We start from the raw sequence: 24,284 nt of genomic DNA, 5'->3' as shown, positions 1-24,284 counted from the left end.
AGGCCGGCGCCAGGGCTCACTAGGCTCATCCTCCGCCTTGCGGCACCGGCACACCGGGTTCTAGTCCCAGTCGGGGCGCCGGATTCTGTCCCGGTTGCCCCTCTTCCAAGCCAGCCCTCTGCTGTGGCCAGGGAGTGCAGTAGAGGATGGCCCAAGTGCTTGGGCCCTGCACCCCATGGGAGACCAGGAGAAGTACCTGGCTCCTGCCATCGGATCAGCACGGTGCGCCGGCTGCAGTGCGCTGGCCGCAGCGGCCATTGGAGGGTGAACCAATGGCAAAGGAAGACCTTTCTCTCTGTCTCTTTCTCTCACTGTCCACTCTGCCTGTCAAAAAAAAAAAAAAAAAGAAGAAGAGACACTGTGGTGGAGCAGCAGGCAAAGTACAAACCTGCAGCAGCGAGCAGGGACACCACCCACAACTCCAGCCTCTGGAGACTCGAAGGGATGCCAGCAGCTGAGAGCAAGGAGAGAGCAGACTGTAGCAGCAGAGCACTGGTGATGCTGCCTGAGGGAGAACTTGGTGGGTCACCCTGACTTTGAGTCCGAGCTGGAGCCCTAGCAGAGGGCAAGGCACCTACCTAGTCTACTGAAGGAAAAGCACACTTCTTTCTCACCGTCCCCCGACAAAGGCCCCTGGTGACCAGCAGAGGAAAAGTGTCACCTTAATGCCAGTAGAGGCTGCAGCAGCTATCCTGCACATGCAATCAGGGGATTTTGCCAGAGGGAAAAACCTGCATTCCCCACCGACTTTGAATATGGCCAACAGAGTTGGCAGGGGACTGGGCACCCACTTAGTATTGTGAACTGCTCCCATCCCCTTAACCAAGGCTCAAATTTCCAAAGTGCAGCACCCACAGGCAGCTGGCTCCAGGAACACCTCTCTTCTCTCCATGGATGAGGCAGGCTCGCAGGCCTGACAGTGGACCCCCTGCACCATGTGACTGTGGGAATCTTGTGCAATATGACTGTGGGAACCCTGTAGCTGCACAATAGGGCACGGGGTATAACTGGGTCTCTGGGCAACCAGCATATCTGGCTTCAGAGGCTCAGAGCTCCCTGCCTGCCTGGGGTGGGTCACCACAGAGGGTTCCATGCTCACACCGTGGACTGTGTAGATCCTTTGTTCAGTTCATGCACCTCTGTTGGTAGGGGGTTGTACCCACTGTGAACTAAACCTAGGAAATGATCACCCCAGAAGACAGGAAGTGAGGTTGTGATTATAACAACAGACATAACCATATCCTCCCCAGTGCTGATAACAGAGGAGATCTACCATGCCCAACTCGGGTGTCACCCCACAACTGAGAACTGACCAGAGCTCCCTGGCCCCATCAGGCGCATGCCTCTGGGTATGCACTGCAGGAGCAGACACCCCACTAAACCACAGAAGCACAGTTCAAAGATAAAACCCATCAGAGGAAAAAACCAACAACTGATTCCACAAGTGCCTAAAAATAAACACAGAAATACAATAAGCACAAGAAAGACAACATGACTCCCCAAATGGAACACAACACTTCAATATTAGAATATGAAGATGAAGAGATTGATGAAATGCCTGAAAATGAATTCAAAATAATGATCATAATATTACTCAGAAACACAGAGAAACAAAGTCATGAGGTAAAGAACTCCTTACACAATATGGATGACAACTTTTGCTGAAAGACTGAGATAAGGAAGCAAAAGAAAGCTGAAATATTATAAATGAAGAACTCAATATGTCAAATAGAAAATACAGAGGAAAGCCTCAACAGTCCTGGTAAGGCAGACAGAAGAATATCTGAGCTACAAGACAAATCCTTGGAAATTTTTCAGTCAGAAAAAAGAAAAAGAAGAAGGAGGAAGAGGAGGAGGAGAAAGAAGAAGAAATCAGAAAAACTGAAAAGGCCGGCGCCACGGCTCACTAGGCTAATCCTCCACCTCGCGGCACCGGCACACCAGGTTCTAGTCCCCGGTAGGGGCGCCAGATTCTGTCCCGGTTGCCCCTCTTCCAGGCCAGCTCTCTGCTCTGGCCCGGGAGTGCAGTGGAGGATGGCCCAAGTGCTTGGGCTCTGCACCCCATGGGAGACCAGAAGCACCTGGCTCCTGCCTTCGGATCAGCGTGGTACGCCGGCCGCAGCACACCAGCCATGGCAGCCATTGGAGGGTGAACCAACGGCAAAAGGAAGACCTTTCTCTCTGTCTCTCGCTCTCTCACTATCCACTCTGCCTGTCAAAAAAAAAAAAAAAACTGAAAATTGGGGTCAGTGCTGTGGCTTAGTGGGTAAAGCTTCCACCTGCAGTTCTGGCATCCCATGTGGGCACCAGTCTGAGTCCCAGGCACTCCACTTCTGATCCAGCTCTCTGCTGTGGCCTGGGAAAGCAATGGAGGGTGGACCAAGTCCTTGAGCTCCTGCATCCATGTGGGAGACCTGGAGGAGGCTCTGGGGAGTGAACCAGCGGACAGAAGACCTCTCTCTCTCTCTGTGTCTCTCTCTGTGTGTAACTCTTACTTTCAAATAAATAAATAAATCTTTTTTTAAAAAAAAAAAAAGAAAAACTGAAAATAGTGTTTGAGATTTATGGATTATTATCAAATGACCAAACATATATTTCTTAGGAGTTCCTGAAGGAGTAGAAAGAGAATGGACTAGAAGGCATATTCAGCAAAACAATAGCAAAAAACTTCCCTAATTTGGAAAAAGAAAGAGACATCCAAGTACAGGAAGCACATGGAACTCCTAACAGATACAATCAAAAAAGAACTTCAACATGACATAATATAGTCAAACTTTCAACAGTAAAACATAAGGAAAAGCTTCTAAAGTGTGCATAACAGAAATGTCAGGTTAGCTTCAGAGGATCTCCAATTAGACACACAGCTGATTTCTTACCAGAAACTCTATAGGCTAGGAAAGAATCTAGAGACATAGTCCAAGTGCTAAAAGAAGGAAACTGTCAGATTAGAATTCTGTACCCAGCAAAACTCTCATTTATAAGTGAAGGTAAAACAAAGACCTTCCAAAACAAAAAGAAATTGAAATAATTTGTCACTGCTTGTCCAGTCTAATAAGTGATTCTTAAGGATGTGCTACACACAGAAACAGAGAATGATACTCATCATTATGAAAGAATGTGAAGGCAGAGAATCTCCTAGTAAAACTACAAAGTAAATCCAAAGTTAAAAAATGGGAATATTTATGGGAAAATGGTGGGACCAAATTATTAGTTATTAATAATCACCTTGAATATGAATGGCCCAAATTCTCCAATTAAAAGATACAGACTGGCTGAATTGATTAAGAAACAAGACCCATCTATTTGCTTCCCACAAGAAACACACTTCCCCAACAAAGATATACTCAGACTGAAAGTGAAAGGATGGAAAAAGACATCCCATGCTAATGGGAAACAAAATCATGCAGATGTAGTCATCCCAATATCAGACAAAACATACTTTAACACAAAAACTGTTCAAGGAAACAAAGAAAGGCACTATATAATGATTAAGGGATCAATTCAACAGAAAGATGTGACTATATTAAATGTATATGAACTCACTGCCAGGGTTTCTGGCTATTTACAAGAAATGTTAAAGATCTAAAGGGAGACACAGAGTTTAACACAATAGTAATGGAGGACTTCAACAATCCATTTCATCAACAGAGAGATCAACTAGACAGAAAATTAACAAAGAAACAACAGAGCTAATTGACAATATGGACCAAAAGGACATAACTGATATCTACAGAACATTTCTACCCCCAGTTGAGGAATACACATTCTTTTCATCACTGCATGGAACTTTCTCTAGGACAGACCATATGATAGGCCGTAAAGCAAGTTTCAGCCAATTCAAAAAAACTGAAAACGTATCATGTGTCTTTTCTGACTACAATGGAATGAAGCAGGCAATCAACAACTTAGAACCTCCAGGAAATATGCAAATACACAGTGACTGAACAACATGCTCATGAATAAACAGCAGGTTATAGAAGAAATCAAAAGGGAAATCAAAAAAAAAAATTCTGGAGGAGAAAACTTCCACTTTGACTATGACCTTGTTTAATAAGATCAGAGTTGGCGAACTCAAAAGGCTTCCATGGCCTTGGCAACTCATGACAAGAGCCTAGGGTGATTACTGACACCATAAACAAGAGTGTCAAATTGTTAAATCAACAACAGTAGTCACTGTGCACTTACTCCCCATGTAGGATCTCTGTCCTTAATGTGTTATACAATGTGAATTAATGGTATAACTAGTACTCAAAACAGTACTTTACATTTTGTGTTTCTGTGTGGGTGCAAACTGATGAAATCTTTACTTAATATATACTAAATTGATCTTCTGTATATAAAGATAATTGAAAATGAATCTTGATGTGAATGGAATGGGAGAGGGAGCAGGAGATGGGAGGGTTGTAGGTGGGGGGGGAGCCACTGTAATCTAAAAGCTGTACTTTGGAAATTTATATTTATTAAATAAAAGTTTAAAAAAAGAAAGATAATTCCATACCATGGAAAAAATTCTAGAAACAAATGAAGATGACAATGCAAAGTATGAAAAATTATGGGATATAGCAAAAACAGTGGTAAGAGGGAGGTTTATTGCAATTAGAGCCTACATCAAGAAGCTGCAAAGAAACCAAATAAATGAGCTATCAATGCATCTCAAGGACCAAGGAAAACAACAACAAATGAAACTCAAAATTAGTAGAGAGAAAGAATTAAAATTAGCAAAGAAATAAAACTGCAGAAAAAAAGATCATTGAAATGATTATCTGGCTTTGTGGAAAATTGATAAACCATTGCCCCAACCAGAAAGAAGAAGAAGAAGAAGAAGAAGAAGAAGAAGAAGAAGAAGAAGAAGGAGAAGGAGAAGGAGAAGGAGAAGGAGAAGGAGAAGGAGAAGGAGAAGGAGAAGGAGAAGGAGAAGGAGAAGGAGAAGGAGAAGGAGAAGGAGAAGGAGAAGGAGAAGGAGAAGGAGAAGGAGAAGGAGAAGGAGAAGGAGAAGGAGAAGGAGAAGGAGAAGGAGAAGGAGAAGGAGAAGGAGAAGGAGAAGGAGAAGGAGAAGGAGAAGGAGAAGGAGAAGGAGAAGGAGAAGGAGAAGGAGAAGGAGAAGGAGAAGGAGAAGGAGAAGAAGAAGAAGAAGAAGAAGAAGAAGAAGAAGAAGAAGAAGAAGAAGACCTGAATCAATAAAATCAGAGATCAGAGATGAAAAAGGAGATATAACAACAAATACCACAGAAATAAAAAGACTCATCAGGAATTACTACAAACAGCTATATGCCAACAAACTGGAAAATGTAGAAGAAATGGATAGATTCCTGAACATGAACAATCTACCAAAATTGAAACAGTCACTTTGGGATATTTTGTCATTTTTAGCTCATGTTTATACTCTTGTGGAACCATCATCTCCTATTTTTCTTGTTACATATTATAATTATTGGGAAACTAAGCCTGTGAATTATGTCTTTGCCAAAAGTGATGAAGAGAGGAGAGGGAAAAAAGGACTGGGTTGGGGGAACAGGGGAGTGAGGGAAGTGTGGTTGTCTTCTTGGAACTGTACCTATGGAATGCATAAAATCTGTTCTCTTTATATTAATCAAAAAAATTTTTAAATAAAATCTAAAGTAAAGAGTCTAAAGAATAGACATTTGTTGCTGATTGAAAAGCTTATCAAGATTATTGATTTATAAGGCTGGCACTGTGGCATAGCAGGTAAAGCTGCCGCCTTCAGTGCCAGCATCCCATGTGGGCACTGGTTCGCATCCCAGCTGCTCTACTACTGATCCAGCTCCCTGCTAATAGCCTGGGAGGGCAGTGGAAGATGGCCAGAGTGCTTAGGCCCCTTCACCCACATGGGAGACCTGGAAGAAGCTCTGGCTCCTGGCTTCAGACTGGTGCTGCTCCAACCATTGCAGCCAACTTGGGAGTGAACCAGTGGATGGAAGACCTCTTTCTATCTCTTTCTTTCTCTCTGCCTCTCCTCTCTCTGTTTAACTCTGCCTTTCAAATAAATAAATAATTTTTTTGCCAGGCAAAGTTAGACAGTAAGAGAGAGAGAGACAGAGAGAAAGGTCTTCCTTCCATTGGTTCACCCTCCCAAATGACCTCTATAGCCAGTGCTACGCTGATCCGAAGCCAGGAGCCAGGTGCTTCCTCCTGGTCTCCCATGCGGGTGCAGGACCCAAGCACTTGGGCCATCCTCCACTGTACTCCCGGGTCACAGCAGAGAGCTAGACTGGAAGAGGAGCAACCGGGACAGAATCTGGCGCCCCAACCAGGACTAGAACCTGGGGTGCCGGCGCCACAGGCTGAGGATTAGCCTAGTGAGCCACAGCGCCAGCCCATAAATAATTCAAAAAAAAAAAAAGATTAGTGATATAGAAATACAAGTTGAAACCAGAATAAGACATTATCTCACTCCAGTTTAAAAAAAAAAAAGTCTATAAACAAAAAGAAAAAAAAATCGCATTTGCTAGCAAGGATGTGGAGAAAAGGGAACCCTAGGCACTGTTGGTCAGAATGTAAATTAGTACAGCTACTGTGGAAAGTAGAATGGAACTTCTGCAAAAGACAGAAAACAAATGTACCACTTGATACAGGGATTACACTTTTCATTATATATCAAGAGGAAATGAAATCAGCTTATCAGAGAGACATTTGCACTCCCATATTCACTGCAACACTATTCACAGTGGCCAAAATATGGAATCAATTTGATGAATGAATAAAGAGAATATAAATAGAATGGAATATTATTCAGCTATTTATTTTTTTTAGATTTTTAAAATCTTTTTTTTAACTTTTATTTAATGAATATAAATTTCCAAAGTACGAATTATGGATTACAATGGCTTCCCCCCCATACCGTCCCTCCCACCCACTACCCTCCCCTTTCCCACTCCCTCTCCCCTTTCATTCACATCAAGATTCATTTTCGATTATCTTAATATACAGAAGATCAGCTTAGTATACATTAAGTAAGGATTTCAACAGTTTGCTCCCACACAGAAACATAAAGTGAAAAATAATAGATGATTTTTTTAAATGATGATGAAATCAGATCAGACCTATTGTCATGTTTAATCCCAGTGAGAGTCAAGTTGGGAGTTGATAATTTCTTTTTTTTCTTTTTTTTTTTTTACAGAGGATCAGTTTAGTATGCATTAAGTAAAGATTTCAACAGTTTGCACCCCCATAGAAACACAAAGTGAAATATATTGTTTGAGTACTCGTTATAGCATTAAATCTCAATGCACAGCACATTAAGGACAGAGATCCTACATGAGGAGTAAGTGCACAGTGACTCCTGTTGTTGACTTTACAAATTGATACTCCTGTCTATGGCATCAGTAATCTCCCTATGCTCCAGTCATGAGTTTCCAAGGCTATGGAAGCCCTCTGAGTTCTCCGACTCTTATCTTGTTTAGACAAGGTCATAGTCAAAGTGGAGGTTCTCTCCTCCCTTCAGAGAAAGGTACCTCCTTCTTTGAAGACCTGTTCTTTCCACTGGGATCTCACTCGCAGAGATCTTTTGCCAGAGTGTCTTGGCTTTCCATGTCTGAAATACTCTCATGGGCTTTTCAGCCAGATCCGAATGCCTTTAGGGCTGATTCTGAGGCCAGAGTGCTATTTAGGACATCTGCCATTCTATGAGTCTGCTAAGTATCTCACTTCCCATGTTGGATCACTCTCCCCTTTATTTATTCTATCAGTTAGTGTTAGCAGGTACTAGACTTGTTTATGTGCTCCCTTTGACTCTTAGTCCTTTCATTATGATCAATTGTGAACTGAAATTGATCACTTGGAATAGTGAGATGGCATTGGTACATGCCACCTTGATGGGATTAAATTGGAGTCCCCTGGTATGTTTCTAACTCTACCATTTGGGGCAAGTCAGCTTGAGCATGTCCCAAATTATATATCTCTTCCCCCTCTTATTCCTACTCTTATGTTTAACAGGGATCACATTTCAGTTAAATTTCAACACTTAAGAATAACTGTGTATTAATTACAGAATTAAACCAGTCATATTAAGTAGAACAGACAAAAAAACTACTAAGAGGGATAATGTATTAAGTTGTTCATTAACAGTCAGGGCTATGCTGATCAAGTCACCGTTTCCCATAGTGTCCATTCCACTTCAACAGGTTTCCTTTTTGGTGTTCAGTCAGTTGTCACCGATCAGGGAGAACATATGGTATTTGTCCCTTTGGGACTGGCTTATTTCACTCAGCATGATGTGTTCCAGATTCCTCCATTTTGTTGCAAATGACTGGATTTCGTTGTTTCTTACTGCGGTATAGTATTCTAAAGAGTACATGTCCCATAATTTCTTTATCCAGTCTACCGTTGATGGGCATTTAGGTTGGTTCCAGGTCTTAGCTATTGTGAATTGAGCTGCAATAAACATTAGGCTGCAGACCGCTTTTTTGTTTGCCAATTTAAATTCCTTTGGGTAAATTCCAAGGAGTGGGATGGCTGGGTCGAACGGTAGGGTTATCTTCAGGTTTCTGAGGAATCTCCAGACTGACTTCCATAGTGGCTTGACCAGTTTGCATTCCCACCAACAGTGGGTTAGTGTCCCTTTTTCCCCACATCCTCGCCAGCATCTGTTGTTGGTAGATTTCTGAATGTGAGCCATTCTAACCGGGGTGAGGTGAAACCTCATTGCGGTTTTGATTTGCATTTCCCTGATTGCTAATGACCTTGAACATTTTTTCATGTGCCTGTTGGCCATTTGGATTTCCTCTTTTGAAAAATGTCTATTGAGGTCCTTGGCCCATCTCTTAAGTGGGTTGTTGGTTTTGTTTTTGTGGAGTTTCTTGATGTCTTTGTAGATTCTGGTTATTAACCCTTTATCTGTTGCATAGTTTGCAAATATTTTTTCCCATTCTGTCGGTTGTCTCTTCACTCTCCTGACTGTTTCTTTTGCAGTACAGAAACTTCTCAATTTGATGCAATCCCAATAGTTAATTTTGGCTTTGACTGCCTGTGCCTCCCGGGTCTTTTCCAGAAATTCTTTGCCTGTGCCAATATCTTGAAGGGTTTCTCCAATGTTCTCTAGTAACTTGTGGTGTCAGGTCGTAGATTTAGGTCTTTAATCCATGTTGAGTGGATTTTTGTGTAAGGTGTAAGGTAGGGGTCTTGCTTCATGATTCTGCACGTGGAAATCCAATTTTCCCAGCACCATTTATTGAATAGACTGTCCTTGCTCCAGGAATTAGTTTTAGATCCTTGATCAAATATAAGTTGGCTGTAGATGTTTGGGTTGATTTCTGGTGTTTCAATTCTGTTCCATTGGTCTATCCATCTGTTTCTGTACCAGTACCATGCTGTTTTGATTACAACTGCCCTGTAGTATGTCCTGAAATCTGGTATTGTGATGCCTCCGGCTTTGTTTTTGTTGTACAAGATTGCTTTAGCTATTCGAGGTCTCTTGTGCCTCCATATAAATTTCAGCACCAATTTTTCCAGATCTGAGAAGGTCTTCGGTATCTTGATTGGTATTGCATTGAATTTATAAATTGCTTTTGGGAGAATGGACATTTTGATGATATTGATTCTTCCAATCCATGAGCATGGAAGATTTTTCCATTTCTTGGTATCCTTTTCTATTTCTTTCTTTAAGGTTTTGTAATTTTCATCGTAGAGATCTTTAACGTCCTTGGTTAAGTTTATTCCAAGGTATTTGATTGTTTTTGTAGCTATTGTGAATGGGATTGATCTTAGAAGTTCTTCCTCAGCCATGGCATTGTCTGTGTATACAAAGGCTGTTGATTTTTGTGCATTGATTTTATACCCTGCTACTTTGCCAAAATCTTCTATGAGTTCCAATAGTCTCTTAGTAGAGTTCTTTGGGTCCCCTAAATAAAGAATCATATCATCTGCAAAGAGGGATAGTTTGAGTTCTTCCTTCCCAATTTGTATCCCTTTAATTTCTTTTTCTTGCCTAATAGCTCTGGCTAGAACCTCCAGAACTATATTGAATAGCAGTGGTGAGAGTGGACATCCCTGTCTGGTCCCAGATCTCAGTGGAAATGCTTCCAACTTTTCCCCATTCAATAGGATGTTGGCTGTGGGTTTTTCATAGATTGCTTTGATTGTATTGAGGAATGCTCCTTCCAAACCCAGTTTGCTTAGAGTTTTCATCATGAACGGGTGTTGTATTTTATCAAATGCTTTCTCGGCATCTATTGAGATAATCATATGGTTTTTCTTCTGCAGTCTGTTAATGTGGTGTATCACATTGATTGTCTTGCGCACATTAAACCATCCCTGCATACCAGGGATAAATCCCACTTGGTCTGGGTGGATGATCTTTCTGATGTGTTGTTGCATTCTATTGGCGAGAATTTTATTGAGGATTTTTGCATCTATGTTCATCAGGGATATTGGTCTGTAATTCTCTTTCAGTGCTGCATCTTTTTCCGGCTTAGGAATTAAGGTGATGCTGGCTTCATAGAAAGAATTTGGGAGGATTCCCTCTTCTTCGATTGTTCTGAATAGTTTGAGAAGAATTGGAGTTAGTTCTTCTTTAAATGTCTGGTAGAATTCAGCAGTGAATCCATCTGGTCCTGGGCTTTTCTTTGTTGGGAGGGCCTTTATTACTGTTTCAATTTCTGTCTCAGTTATGGGTCTGTTCAGGTTTTCGATGTTTTCCTGGTTCAATTTAGGTAGGTTGCATGTGTCCAGGAATCTATCCATTTCTGATAGGTTTCCCTGTTTGCTGGCATACATGTCCTTGTAGTAATTTCTGATGATTCTTTTTATTTCTGTGGTGTCTGTTGTTACATTTCCTTTTTCATCTCTGATTTTATTGATTTGGGTCTTTTCTCTTCTTTTTTTAGTTAGTTGGGCCAATGGGGTGTCAATTTTGTTTATTTTTTCAAAAAACCAGCTCCTCGTTTGGCTGATTTTTTGTAATGTTTTTCTTGATTCAATCCTGTTGATTTCTTCTCTGATTTTAATTATTTCTCTTCTCCTACTAGATTTGGGTCTGGTTTGCTGTAGGTTTTCTAGATCCTTGAGGTGAATAGAAAGCTCGTCTATTTGGTGCCTTTCCAATTTCTTGATGTAGGCACCTATTGATGTAAACTTTCCTCTTAACACTGCTTTTGCTGCGTCCCATAAGTTTTGGTATGTTGTGCTGTTATCCTCATTTACTTCCAGAAAGTTTTTGATTTCTCTTTTGATTTCTTCTATGACCCATTGTTCATTCAGGAGCATGTTGTTCAATCTCCATGTGTTTGCATATGCTCTAGGGATTCCTGAGTTGTTCATTTCCAACTTCATTCCTTTATGGTCTGAGAAGCTGCATGGTATGATTCTAATTCTTTTGAATTTGCTGAGACTTGCTTTATGGCCTAGTATGTGGTCAATCCTAGAGAAGGTTCCATGTACTGCTGAGAAGAATGTAAAATCTTTAGCTGTAGGATTGAAAGTTCTGTATATATCTGTTAGATCCATTTGGGCTATAGTGTCGTTTAAATCTACTGTATCCTTGTTGATCTTCTGTCCTATTGATCTGTCTATTTCTGAGAGTGGAGTATTGAAGTCCCCCAGTACTATTGTATTGGGGTCTAAGTCTCCCTTTAAGTCCGTTAACAAATCTTTTAGATATACCGGTGCCCTGTAGTTAGGTGCATATACATTGATAATTGTTATATCTTCCTGTTGAATTGATCCCTTAATCATTATGTAGTGTCCCTCTTTGTCTCTCTTAACGGTTTTTGTGGTAAAGTTTATGGTGTCTGATATTAAGATGGCTACGCCTGCTCTTTTTTCATTTCTGTTGGCATGGTATATCTTTTTCCAGCCTTTCACTTTCAGTCTGTATGGATCTTTGTTGGAAAGATGTGTTTCTTGTAAGCAGCAAATAGATGGGTTTTGTTCCTTAACCCAATCAGCCAATCGGTGTCTTTTAACTGGACAGTTCAGGCCATTCACGTTCAATGTGACTAATGATAAGTGGTAACTTTGCCCTGCCATTTGCCAAAGATAAGTTCTAATATATGTATTGAATTCCCTGTGATCTTTTGCTGTGAGCTTTCCTTCCTTGGTTTCCTTCCTTTACCTTCTTTCATATTGATGACCGTGTTTTTTGTTTCTGTGTGTAACACATCTTTAAGCATCTTTTGCAGGGCTGGACGAGTGGCAACAAATTCTTTCAATTTCTGTTTGTTATGAAAAGTCTTTATTTCACCTTCATTCACAAATGATAGCTTTGCAGGATATAATATTCTGGGCTGGCAGTTGTTCTCTCTTAATACCTGGGCTATATTCCCTCCTAGCTTGTAGAGTTTCTGATGAGAAGTCAGCTGTGAGTCTGATTGGAGATCCTCTGAGAGTAATCTGACGTTTCTCTCTTGCACATTTTAGGATCTTTTCTTTATGTTTCACTGTGGAGAGTTTAATTACAACGTGTCATGGTGAGGATCTCTTTTGGTCGTGTTTATTAGGAGTTCTGTGAGCTTCCTGTACTAGGATTTCTCTGTCCTTCTCCAAACCTGGGAAATTTTCTGCTAATATCTCACTAAAAAGGTCTTCTAATCCTTTCTCCCTCTCCATGCCTTCAGGAACTCCTAGAACCCGAATGTTGGGTTTTTTAATAGTATCCTGAAGATTCCCGACAATATGTTTTAGATTTCTAATTTCCTCGTCTTTTCTTTGGTCTGACTGTATCCTTTCCTGCTCTCTGTCTTCTAAGTCCGATATTCTCTCTTCTGCTTCACCCATTCTGTTTGTAAGGCTCTCTATTGTGTTTTTCATATGATCTATTGAATTCTTCACTTCAGTCACTATCCCAGTTTCCTGTTGTACTAGTTGTTTCGTTTCATTTTGATTCCTCCTTAATATTTCATTTTCACGAGAGAGATTTTCTATCTTGTCCATTAAGGATTTCTGTAGTTCAAGAATTTGTTTTTGAGAACTTCTTAATGTTCTTATCAATTTTTTGAGATCTGCTTCTTGCATTTCTTCTATGTCATCATCCTCATAATATTGAATTGGGGTGTCTTTTTCATTTGAGGGCTTCATGGTGACTTCCTTGTTTTTATTACCTTGGTTTTTGCGTTTGTTATTTGTCATATTGGAGATATTTGGTTTCTTCACTGTGGTGCTTTTTCTTGTTATACTATGACTGTAGATTAAGTGGACTATCTGTTTTTGATGGAGCCTTAGGGCTTGAGATGGGTGTGGCCTGAGAGCTCTGTTTGGTGTGCCAAAGGTGACACTCCCAGGTTGGGCGTGGTAAACCTCTCTCTCTCTTTTTTTTTGATTCAAAAGGGAAGTTATTCTGCACAGCTGAACGAAGTTGGAGGTAGTTAGCAGGCAAATGATATACCCACAGGAGCCAGAGATCGGAAGCTCTTTCCCCAGGACCACACAGGGAATCTGTTCGGCCCTCGGAGTAGGCTCAAATTCTCCTTCAGTCTCCCACTGGGTTGCCAAAGTTACGGAATTGTAGCGTCTCTGGAGAGTGCTCACGTGAATTCCGTGAGTTCTCTCCCCCACCGTCTCTTTTTTCACAGTCTCAGTTCAGTAGCACCACAAATTTACTAGGTCCTAATCTCCTGTTAATTCGCCCCACCCAGAGTCAGGTTTTTCTGCTAGGCTCAGGGCCGGTGCAGACCTGAGGTCGCTCTGCTTATGATGTATGTCCAAGATGGCGCCTGCTCTTTGTCTTGCTCGCCCTTGAGAGGTGAGCGGAGAGAGAGAAACCCGTGTCCGTACCAGTCACCTTTTTTTTTTCCCTCTCTCTCTCTTCCAGTTAGCTTGGTGAAGTCCCCCCCCCCCGGGGGGGTCGTTCCCTCTAGTCTCCTCTCTCCGCTTGCCTGCTGGTGTCTCGGGTTATTGAGGTTCGGCTCACCTCACGTTCCAGCGCTGGTGTGTTGAGTCTGCCGCTGGTGTCCCGAACTGTGGGCTCCCACGCTCTCCACGCAGGTCCACTCCCCTTCCAGCGCCGATGTGTGGACTCGGAGCCCTGGACGTCCCAAGTCTCTCCGCTGTTGTCTGTGTGGCACGCACTCCCCTTTGAGCACTTGCGCGCAGACCCTGCAGCTTGCGCAGCTTGGTCCCGTGGCTCGGCTTCCGCGGCTCGGTCCCGCGGCTCGGCTTTCGCGCGGTGGGCGATCTTGTTCTCCCAGGAGGTCCTCCGATTCACGACCACTGGATCCAGAAGAGTTTCCTCTGCAATATTTTCCTGGTTCTTTTTTCTGAGGCTACCGTAACTCCCCTTTTATTAAACTAAATTTTCCCGGACTATCGGTGTGCGCCCTCACTATTCCGCCATCTTGGCTCCGCAGATTTTTATATTCAGCTATTTAAAAAGGAATAAAACCCTGTCACATGCACAAAATGGATAGAACTAGAGCTCATTATGTAAAGTAATGTAAGTCAGATAGAGAAAGACACACACCACATACTCACTTCCACATGCGACAGCTTTAACAGGTTGATCTGAAGGGGCTGGCGCTGTGGTGCAATGGTTTAAGCCACTGCTTGCAACACCAGCATCCCTTATGAAAGTGCTGGTTCAAGTCCTTGTCACTCTACTTCCAACCCAGCTTCCTGCTGATGTTCCTAGGAAGGCAGCAGATGGCTCAAGTGCATGAGTCCCTGCCACCCATGCAGGACACCAGGATAGAATTCCCAGCTCATGGCTTTGACCTATCCCAGAACTGGTTGTTGTGACCATTTGAGGAGTGAACCACAAGACAGAACATGTCCCTCTCTCCCTCTTCCTGTCCCTCTCTCTGTCACTCTGCCTTTCAAATAAATAAATAAATCCTTTTGAAGTTGATCTTAACATAGAATAGTGATTACTAGAGGCTAAGAAGGTTGGGAAGAGGGAGGATAGAAGGTAGGTACCCAACCTCACTAGTACACAGTAACTTTAAATAGTTAAAATCATTAAAATGATAGCAGTACATACTTCTTAACTACTTGCTTAACAAAGACTTAAATCGGAGATTGGAGCTGTGGCATAGTAGGCTAAGCCTCCATTTGCTGTGCCAGCATCCTATATGGGCACTGGTTCTTATCCCACTGTTCATCTTCTTGTCCAGCTCTCTGCTATGGCCTGGGAAAGCCATGGCTAAAGCTCCTGGCTCCTGCTTTCTGATCAGCCCAGTTCTGGCCATTTTGGGGAGAGAACCAGTGGATGGAAGGCCTTTCTCTCTGTCTCTTCTTCTCTCTGTCTGTAACTCAACCTCTCAAATAAATAAATAAAATCTTTAAAAACATTTAAAACAAAGTTTGACAAAACATATACAAGTTTAATATCTTTTCATTTGATTATTATTTATAGCCTATATTATTACACTAAACTATTTAATGGAGCATTCAACCTTTGGCTATAATATAAATTACTATATAATGAAAATTAAAACTATGTCATCTCAAAAATAATAAGTAAAATATTAAGATAGGTGGCCAGCGCCATGGCTCACTTGGCTAATCCTCTGCCTGTGGCGCCGGCACCCCGGGTTCTAGTCCCGGTTGGGGCGCCGGATTCTGTCCTGGTTGCTCCTCTTCCAGTCAAGCTCTCTGCTGTGGCCCGGGAAGGCAGTGGAGGATGGCCCAAGTGCTTGGGCCCCACACCTGCATGGGAGACCAGGAGGAAGCACCTGGCTCCTGGCTTTAGACCGGCACAGCGTGCCGGTCATAGAGGCCATTTGGGGGGTGAACCAATGGAAGGAAGACCTTTCTCTCTGTCTCCCTCTCTAAAAATAAAAAATTTTTAAAAATAAAAAATATTAAGATAAGTAAAGAAAGGATATGAGAACTCTGTACTACCCACTGAATTTTTCTATAGGTCTAAAATTACTATAAAGTCTACTAATAAAAAATTTTTTAAAAAAGGTATCCAAACCCAAATAAAAGGAATAAGATTTACTGTTCCTCAGCACAGTGTGGAGATAATAGTTGCAAGAAAAACACATCATACATCTTAGTAGAACTAGAAAAGAGGGGCTTAAAGGCTCCAAATACAAACAAATAATAAGGTGATGAAAACACTAGTGATCTGATTTGATCCATTCATACTGGAAACATGCACCTCACATAAATGTACAAGCACCAAACATTATTCAAAAAATTTAAAAATAAAACCTTTTAAAAGACTACCTGTATGAGAGGGATGAAAACCATCAAATACTGAAATCATCATTTCATAGATATGTCCAGCTGCAATCATCTCCAAGTCCTCATAATCCAAATCTTTGGAAACCTTATAGAAGAGGGAAAGGCAAGTGCTTGGTCATTTTCATTTAGTGGGATGTAGTCTACTGAAGAAGAGCAAAGGGACATCTTGGGCTTCCTTTCTGAGTAGCTAATTTTTGAACACAGTATCCTTGTACGATAGAAAGAAAACAAGGGTCATACCCTATCTTCATTGAATGCCAATTGAGCAACCTAAGGCAAGATATTTAAGAAGAAAATATTTCGAACATACTTTTTTTTAACTTTTATTTAATGAATATAGATTTCCAAAGTACAGCTTATGGACTACATGGGCTTCCCCCACCCATGACTTCCCTCCCACCCGCAACCCTCCTTTATCCGCTCTCTCTCCCCTTCCATTCATATCAAGATTCATTTTCAATTTTCTATATATACAGAAGATCAGTTTAGTATACATTAAGTAAAGATTTCAACAGTTTGCACCCACATAGAAACATAAAGTGAAAAATACTGTTTGAGTACTAATTATAGCATTAAATCTCAATGTACAGCACATTAAGGACAGAGATCCTACATGAGGAGTAAGTGCACAGTGACTCCTGTTGTTGACTTTACAAATTGACACTCCTGTTTATGGCATCAGTAATCTCCCTATGCTCCAGTCATGAGTTTCCAAGGCTATGGAAGCCTTTTGAGTCGAACATACTTTTAAGTGATTAAGCACTATAAGAATGTAAATTAGGGGTCAACATTTTGGCCCAGCAGCTTAAGCCGCTGCCTGTAATACCAGCATCCATTATGGGTTCTGTCTGAAGTCCTGGTTGCTCCACTTCCAATACAGATCCCTGCTAAAGCACCCAGGAAAGCAACCAAGGGTGGCCTAAGTGCTTGGGTTCCTGACACCCATGTGGGAGACCCAGCTAGATTTTGGACTCCTCCCTTCAGCTTGGCCCAGCCCTAGTTGTTGCAACCACCTGGGTAGTGAACCAGTGGATGGAAAGCCTCACTTTTTCTCTGTCTCTCCCTCTCTCTCTCTATAACTTTAGTCTTCAAATAAATAAATAAGTCTTTCTTAAAAATGTAAATTATTCTCATTATGATAAATCATCATTTTAAAAATATTTACTGAGTAATAATTAGGTGCCATGTACATTTTTAGGCAATAGGGAGATAGTAAGTGACATGATCTCATATCAAATAATTGAAGATTATCTTAATTTTCTACCTTTGGCATGAATCTCAGATGGTAAAAATTTGAATGGATCAATGTAATTTCAAGCACCCAGATGTTTGAGAACAATACATTTTGTTAAATTTAGTATTAAATTCAGATTAAACCATTCATTCATTAAAGTATATTGAGTACCTGCCAAGCATAGGGGTTTGAGAACACAAATATGAGCCAATCTGAAGCTTTTAATTGAGCAAAATCAACAGTGAAATAGGCAGTTACAACAGAGTATAAAAACTGTGTTGGAGATGCACAACTTATAATATGCATCTTCCACAGGGAGAACTAAGGCAGTTATGGTAGAAGAGAACTATTAGAAATAAGTGACATTTTGTACTCGCTTCGGCAGCACATATACTGAAATAAGTGACATTTTATACCTAGAAGATAGTGATGCAAATACAGAAATTAATTAGAGGTGAGCAATGGATGATGGTAGCTACTGAGATATTGAATGAACCAGTGTGAAAACCGAAATCTTAGATTAGCATATTGACAAATCTCCACTTCCACCCAAGCCCCAAGTTATAAAGTGATAGTTGGCACTGGCTTTCAAAATGAGCGACAACCCAGGAAACTTTGGGCTGAATTCCTGATCTTCCAAAATTCACAACATATGCCAGAGCATATGCCAGAACATGTGGAGTTTGTCAAGAAAATTTGGGTGGAGGGATAAAGAAGGAGGAAAGTCGTTGAGTTTCTCAACCACATATCTGATGAAGGGTGGGGACTGTTTGGTGATATTTGGGTTAAGGAACATTTACACCAACCAAACAGGTATTGCTGTATTGAAATAAAGACCTGTAGGGGGGCCGGTGCTTTGGCGCAGCAGGTTAAAGCACTGGCATGCAGTGCAGGCATCGCATATGGGCACTTGTTTGAGTCCCAGCTGCTGCTTTCTAATCCAGCTCTCTGCTGTGACCTGGAAAGCAGTAGATGACCCAAGTCCATAGGCCCCTGCACCCATGTAGGAGACCTGGAGGAAGCTACCAGCTCCTGGCTTCAGATCAGCTCAGCTCTGAAGACACCTCTCTCTCTCTCTCTCTCTCTCTCTAACTCTGTCTTTAAAATAAAATCTTAAAAAAAAAAAACGCAGAAATTAGGAGTCAGCAAAAAAGTATAGCTTCCAGTATAGAATCTCATTTTGGAAACACAAAGAAACCAAAGCTTACTATGTCCATCCCCTTCAATGGAAAGCTTAGAATCTCAAGAGAAGAGAAGGGAGGAGGCAAGAAATCACACCCAAAGCCAGGAGAATGAACCATATTCACACATGTAGTTTCACACACTTAACTCAAAGGAAATCATCATGCATTTTAGCCTTTGTGTCAGTTCTCCAGCTCAGTAGAAAGAACGCTATGTTGTGCTCATTATAAAAAAGGCTGGAATGACAGCAGGCACCAAGACAATGAAAGATTGCCCAAATGCCTTCCAGCAAAGATAGCAGAAGAGTCCTGAATTCCTTTCTACTGTGTCAGAGCTCCTCTTGCTGAATGTTCTGCAGCCACAAACTGACTCCATCCCCTTGGAAAAGCCCCCAGGAGTGACAGCAACAGGTGCTCACCTGAATGCAATGTTCAGCATTGGGCACTTGCTCAAAGACTTGTGCAGGGCCAACAGGGCCTGAGATGGGAGCATAACGGATTGTATCAGGAGGCTCATCAAGATCCTGACACCTGAGTTTTGCAACCACTGTGCCTTTTGCAATCACCTCCTTGCTTGTGTACCTGTTTAAATTTTTCAGAAGAAAAATCACTTCACATGAATATCCTTTTAAAATGAAAAATTCCCTCCTGGTAATCAAGAAGATGCCTGGGTGTGGATGCCTTGTCCAGCCTGGAGTAGGCAGAAGACCTTTCAAGCACCATCTGGAAAGGTATTTCCCAAAGGTTCTGTGAATTCGGTAAGGTCCTCTTTTGCTGGGAGTACCTCTCCTGCAACCAGCTGGGCACTTGCTTGGGAAGCAAAGTTAATCAAGGCTGTCACCTCAATGGGGAAGGTCTGAGAATGAGATCATTCTCTGGGATTGTTGCAACCTGTGCATCTACTGGTATGGTCACAAGAGAGAAGCCTCACCACTCTCCAGTCACAGCACACTTCCTACTTTGAGACAGCCGTTTCTTTGCTGTGCTCTCTCTGCTTCAGTTGCTCACTCTTAAGACTTCAAGCTCTGGGGCCAGCACTGCACAGTAGTAGGCTAAGGCTCTGCCTGCAGTGCTGGCATCCCATATGGGCACCAATTCATGTCCTGCCTGCTCAACTTCCAATCCAGTTCTCTGCTATGGCCTGGGAAAGCAGTGGAAGATAGCCCAAGTGCTTGGACCCCTGAACCCATGTTGGAGACCCTAAAGAACCTCCAAGCTCCTGGCTTCAGACGGGCCCAACTCCAGCCATTGCAGCCATTTGGGGAGTGAACCAGTGGATGGAAGGACTCGTTCTGTATCACATATCAGAGTGCCAGTTCCAGTCCTTACTGCTCTGTTGCCAATCTAGCTCCCTCCTAATGTTCCTGGGAAGGCAGTGGAAGACATCTGCAGTGTTTGGGCCCCTGACATGTATGCAGGAGACCTGGATGGAGCTCCTGGCTGGGAGGAGTGAACTAGCAGGTGAAAGGTATCTCTGTCTCTCTCTCCTTATATCTCTATTTCTCTACATTTAAAATAAATCTCAAAAATATAAAATCCATACAAGTTGTTATGTTTATGAAGAGTATATTCGTTTAAAACAGAAGTGGGAGAACAAGAGGTCAGTCTGATGGTGAACCCCAAGTCCAGTTGGGTCAATAAATAAGGCAGAACTTGTATTCACAACCCACCTATCTCTCCTCCTGCCCACCTGTCTCTACTCACCTAATCAGATACTGATCACAGAAAGGGGAGTTGTCATTAATGCCATGGATGTAGGCAGTCACTGGAATTGCTGCACACCTCTGGTCACGGTCACAAGCCTTAATGGAGAAGGGCTGTACACGTGGAAACCCAGCTTGCTCCACATCCAGACGAGTAGCGGTAACCACAGTCCCATGCTCTGTAACAAAACAGCACATTTTGTACAAAATGATGCATGCAATCATTTTAAAAATTACTTTATTATATATATAGCAATGAAAAAGATAAATTACAAATCATGCCCCATTTGCTAGAACTAAGGGATTGATTCAAAGTACAGTCATGGTGTTTAATCATTTGTCACAAAAATATACTTATTAATCATATTGTGTTAGCTGACAGCAAAAAAAAAATTATTTTGGCTTAGGGAAACAGAGAAAGCTTTGTTGGATACAAAGCCCTTAGGTTAGATCTTGAAGATTATAAAGGACTGGTGGTGAACGGAAGGAGATCATTCCCCATAAACAGACTATTTTAAGTTAAGCATGATACTGCAGGAGGCACTACACTACCTGAAATTAAAATATACTATTAAGCTACAGCAATTAAAACAGCATAGTATTAGCACAAAAACAGATCCACAGACCAAAGGAACAGAGCAGAGACTGTAGAACTAAACCCACACATCTATTGCCAATTGATCTTTGGCAAAGGTGCTATGGACACACATTGGAAAAAATATTCTTTTAAGTAAATGATGCTGGGAAAATTATAAATCCACATGAAGAAGAAAGAAACTAGACTGTCACCATTTATAAAAACCAGCTCAAAATGTATTAAAGACCTAAACTGAGACCTGAAATTTTGAGAGGAAACCCTTCAGAACACTGGAAGAGGCAAAAAAAAATTTCAGGATCAGACCCTTAAAGCACAGAAAATAAAAGCAAAAATAGACAAATGAGATTCCATCAATGATGAAATTTTTTATTTCATCAAACCAAAAAGGTTCTGCACAGCAAAGGAAACAATCAATAGATCAAAAAGACAATTAACAGAATCAAAGGAAGTATTTGCAAGCTATACATCTTACAAGGCACCAACATGCAGATCGCATAAAGAACTCAAACAACTCAAAAGCAAAGAGAGAGAGAGAGAGAGAGAGGGAGAGAGAGAGAGAGATACAACTTAAAAAGGGGCAATAGATCTAAACAGACATTTCTCACAGGGAGGTACACACATGGCCAACAGGTACATGGACAAATGTTCAAAATCACTAATCATCAGGGAAACATAAATCAAAACCACGTTGAGATATTACCTCACTCCAGTAAGACCTGCTGGTATCAAAAAGACAAAAGATAAAAATCACTATAAAGGATGTGGGGAAAAGGAGACCCTTGCACACTGCTGGCAGGAATGTAAATTAGTACAGCCTTGGTGGAAAACAACATAGAGGTCCCTCAAAAAACTAAACACAGAACTACCATAAGAGCCAATACTCCCACTCCTGGGTGTACATCCAAGGGTAATGAAATCCATCTGCTGAACAGACATCCGTACTCACATGTTTACTGCAGCACTATTCACAATAGCCAGAAATGGAAACCACCGAAGCGTCCATCCATTGATGAATAGAGAAAGAACATGGGGCACCTATTCACAATGAAGTATTACTCAGTCATAAAAAAAGGATGCAACTCTGTCATTTGCAGCAATGTGGATGGAACATCACTATATTAAGTGAAATAAGTCAAGCCCAGATAAACAAATATCACATGATGTCACTCATATGTGGAGTCTTTTAAAAAAACAGGTTATCTCATAGAAGTTAAAAATATAATGATGGTTATCAGAGACCGGGGAGGGAAGGAGAGGGAAGTGATTGAGAAAGGCTGATTGATGAATACTAGGTTATAGCAGCTAGAGAGGTGAAGAGTTTCTGGGGTTGCACTGTACAGTAGGGTAAGGATAGATAATGGTAATACACTGTATACTTCTCTATTAGAAAATGAGAAGGCAGGATTTTGGGATGTTTTCAACTAGGAAGATATGGTCAGTGCCTGAAAGAATGAACATGTTTACCTGGACTGAACATTAAAGTGTACATGTTTTTAAAAATCACATATTACAGCCAGCGCCACGGCTCACTTGGCTAATCCTCCATCTGTGGCACCAGCCCCCCAGGTTCTAGTCCTGGTTGGGGCACTGGATTCTGTCCCGGTTGCTCCTCTTCCAGGCCAGCTCTCTGCTGTGGCCCAGGAAGGCAGTGGAGGATGGCCCAAGTGCTTGGGCCCTGCACCCGCATGGCTCCTGGCTTCGGATCAGCACAGTGCGCTGGCCGTAGTGGCCATTTGGGGGGTGAACCAACAGAAGGAAGACCTTTCTCTCTCTCTCTCTCTCACTAACTCTGCCTGTCAAAAAAATTATATATTACTCCATAAATATACACATTTTTACATACTTTAAATTTTTAAAAATTTTAATAAAGCATGGTACAGAATCATGGCTCACTGTACTTCCTTTCACACATCCAACCACCCATTCATTCTACAAACATTTATTAAACAGCAACCCTGTGCCGGCAACTGTGTTAAGTTGTATCACGAAGTGAAGTCCTGGCATTCACAGAATTTACAACAGGGGATGGGAGACAAACACTACGCATGTATAGAAGAAAGAAAAATCCAAGTAGATGTATTAGGGTAACAAGAACTGTAACGTGACAAAAAGAAAAACATCAACTGGTCAGATCCTGAGCTCCTGAGGAAAGCAGCCTCGTTGTTGACTTGCAGCAGCATGGAGGACTGGGACAAGGCTGTACAGCAGACAAGGGCCAGAGAAAACGGGCACTTGAAGGTGAGGCAAGTGGTCAGGGTCGCGTTCCAACTGCAAAGGAAAATCCCAGGATGACTGTACACTGGGGAGGATATGATCCCATTTGACTTGTATTTAAAATCCATTCTAGCTGTTCTGTGGAGACTCCTGGAGGGGGTAGGGGTGAGAGCAGAAATCCAGTCATGCAGGTAAGGGGGAAGGGTGGTCATCTTGGTTAGGCCTCCAACACAAGCAGACCTGGAGGTAAAAATCCAAGTGCAGGTAGTTTATTTGGAGGGTGATTCAGGGCACTATGGCATGGGGAAAGTGAGACAAGGAAGGGAAAGTCAGTAAGCAATCTCACCTATCAGATAAGTCACCAGCGCAGACACCGGGATCCAGCATCAGAGTTCCTGGGTTTAATTCCCAGCTCCAGCTCCTGACTCCAGCTTTGTGCTGATGCAGACCCAGAGAGGCAACAGTGATGGCTCAGGTAATTGTATTTCTGCCATCCATATGGGACACCTGAACTGGGTTCCCAGCTCCAAGCTGCAGCCTTACCCAGCCCTGGTCATGGTGGACATTTAGGGAGGGGCCCCACAGATAAAGTCTCTCTCCCCGCCCACCCCACTCCACCTTTTCAAATAAGCATTTTTTAAATACATCATCCAATAAGTTAGAATTATGTGCAAGTTCAGCTTAAGGTTTCTGCAGAACTCCAGAAGCCAGTGTAGAACACACACTCAAAACTGCTCCAGGCCAGGCACAAATAGATGGTGTATTTATTTATACAGCAACTCCCAACATTCCCTGACTGACAGCTAGGAGGGGGTAAGTGTTTCTCTAACCTGCTGTGTAGATGGGAGGGGTGGAGCAGTGTCAAGTCCCAAATAATCCTGCAAGCAAAGAAATGCAGATACTAGCAGTTGGAAGTCAGGCCTGCACAGGCAGGACTGAGGCTTTAGCAGCCTCTGCTGTGACACCTGACCTGGTACATGTACTCGGTATGACCACCTGCTTTCCTATTCAGCCGAGAAGAAGCCACAGATACCCATGAACTGATCCATCCCAGCCTCAGCCACAGCTGATTGGATAAGGAGTGAATGACTGACTGAAGCAGGTCCAATCAGATTCGCTTTCACAAACCTGTGGCCCAGAAGCAGGGAGAAGAGTTGCCTTGGATCCAACAAGATGGATGATGACATAGAGGACTAACACTGCCAATGCGCAGCAGC

The 24,284-nt window shown here is 42.1% G+C and overlaps 1 protein-coding gene across 3 annotated transcripts in view; it reads right to left on the bottom strand.

Moving 5' to 3' along the window:
- Positions 1–24,284, bottom strand: part of LOC100359044 (cadherin-related family member 3) — a 106,712-nt gene that overhangs the window by 32,317 nt on the left and 50,111 nt on the right. For all 3 annotated transcript variants that reach the window (XM_089305993.1, XM_089305992.1, XM_089305994.1), the window contains 3 exons: positions 20,257–20,434; positions 18,972–19,134; positions 16,120–16,222 (listed from right to left, as the gene is read on the bottom strand). In XM_089305993.1, the coding sequence (XP_089162119.1) occupies positions 16,120–16,222; positions 18,972–19,134; positions 20,257–20,434 (444 nt within the window). The remainder of the gene's footprint in view (positions 1–16,119; positions 16,223–18,971; positions 19,135–20,256; positions 20,435–24,284) is intronic.

The sequence above is a fragment of the Oryctolagus cuniculus genome, chromosome 10 (assembly GCF_051225735.1).
Source record: "Oryctolagus cuniculus isolate XC-2025 breed Fujian yellow rabbit chromosome 10, ASM5122573v1, whole genome shotgun sequence".
NCBI lineage: Eukaryota > Metazoa > Chordata > Mammalia > Lagomorpha > Leporidae > Oryctolagus > Oryctolagus cuniculus.
This window is presented reverse-complemented; position numbering and strand designations above follow the sequence as displayed.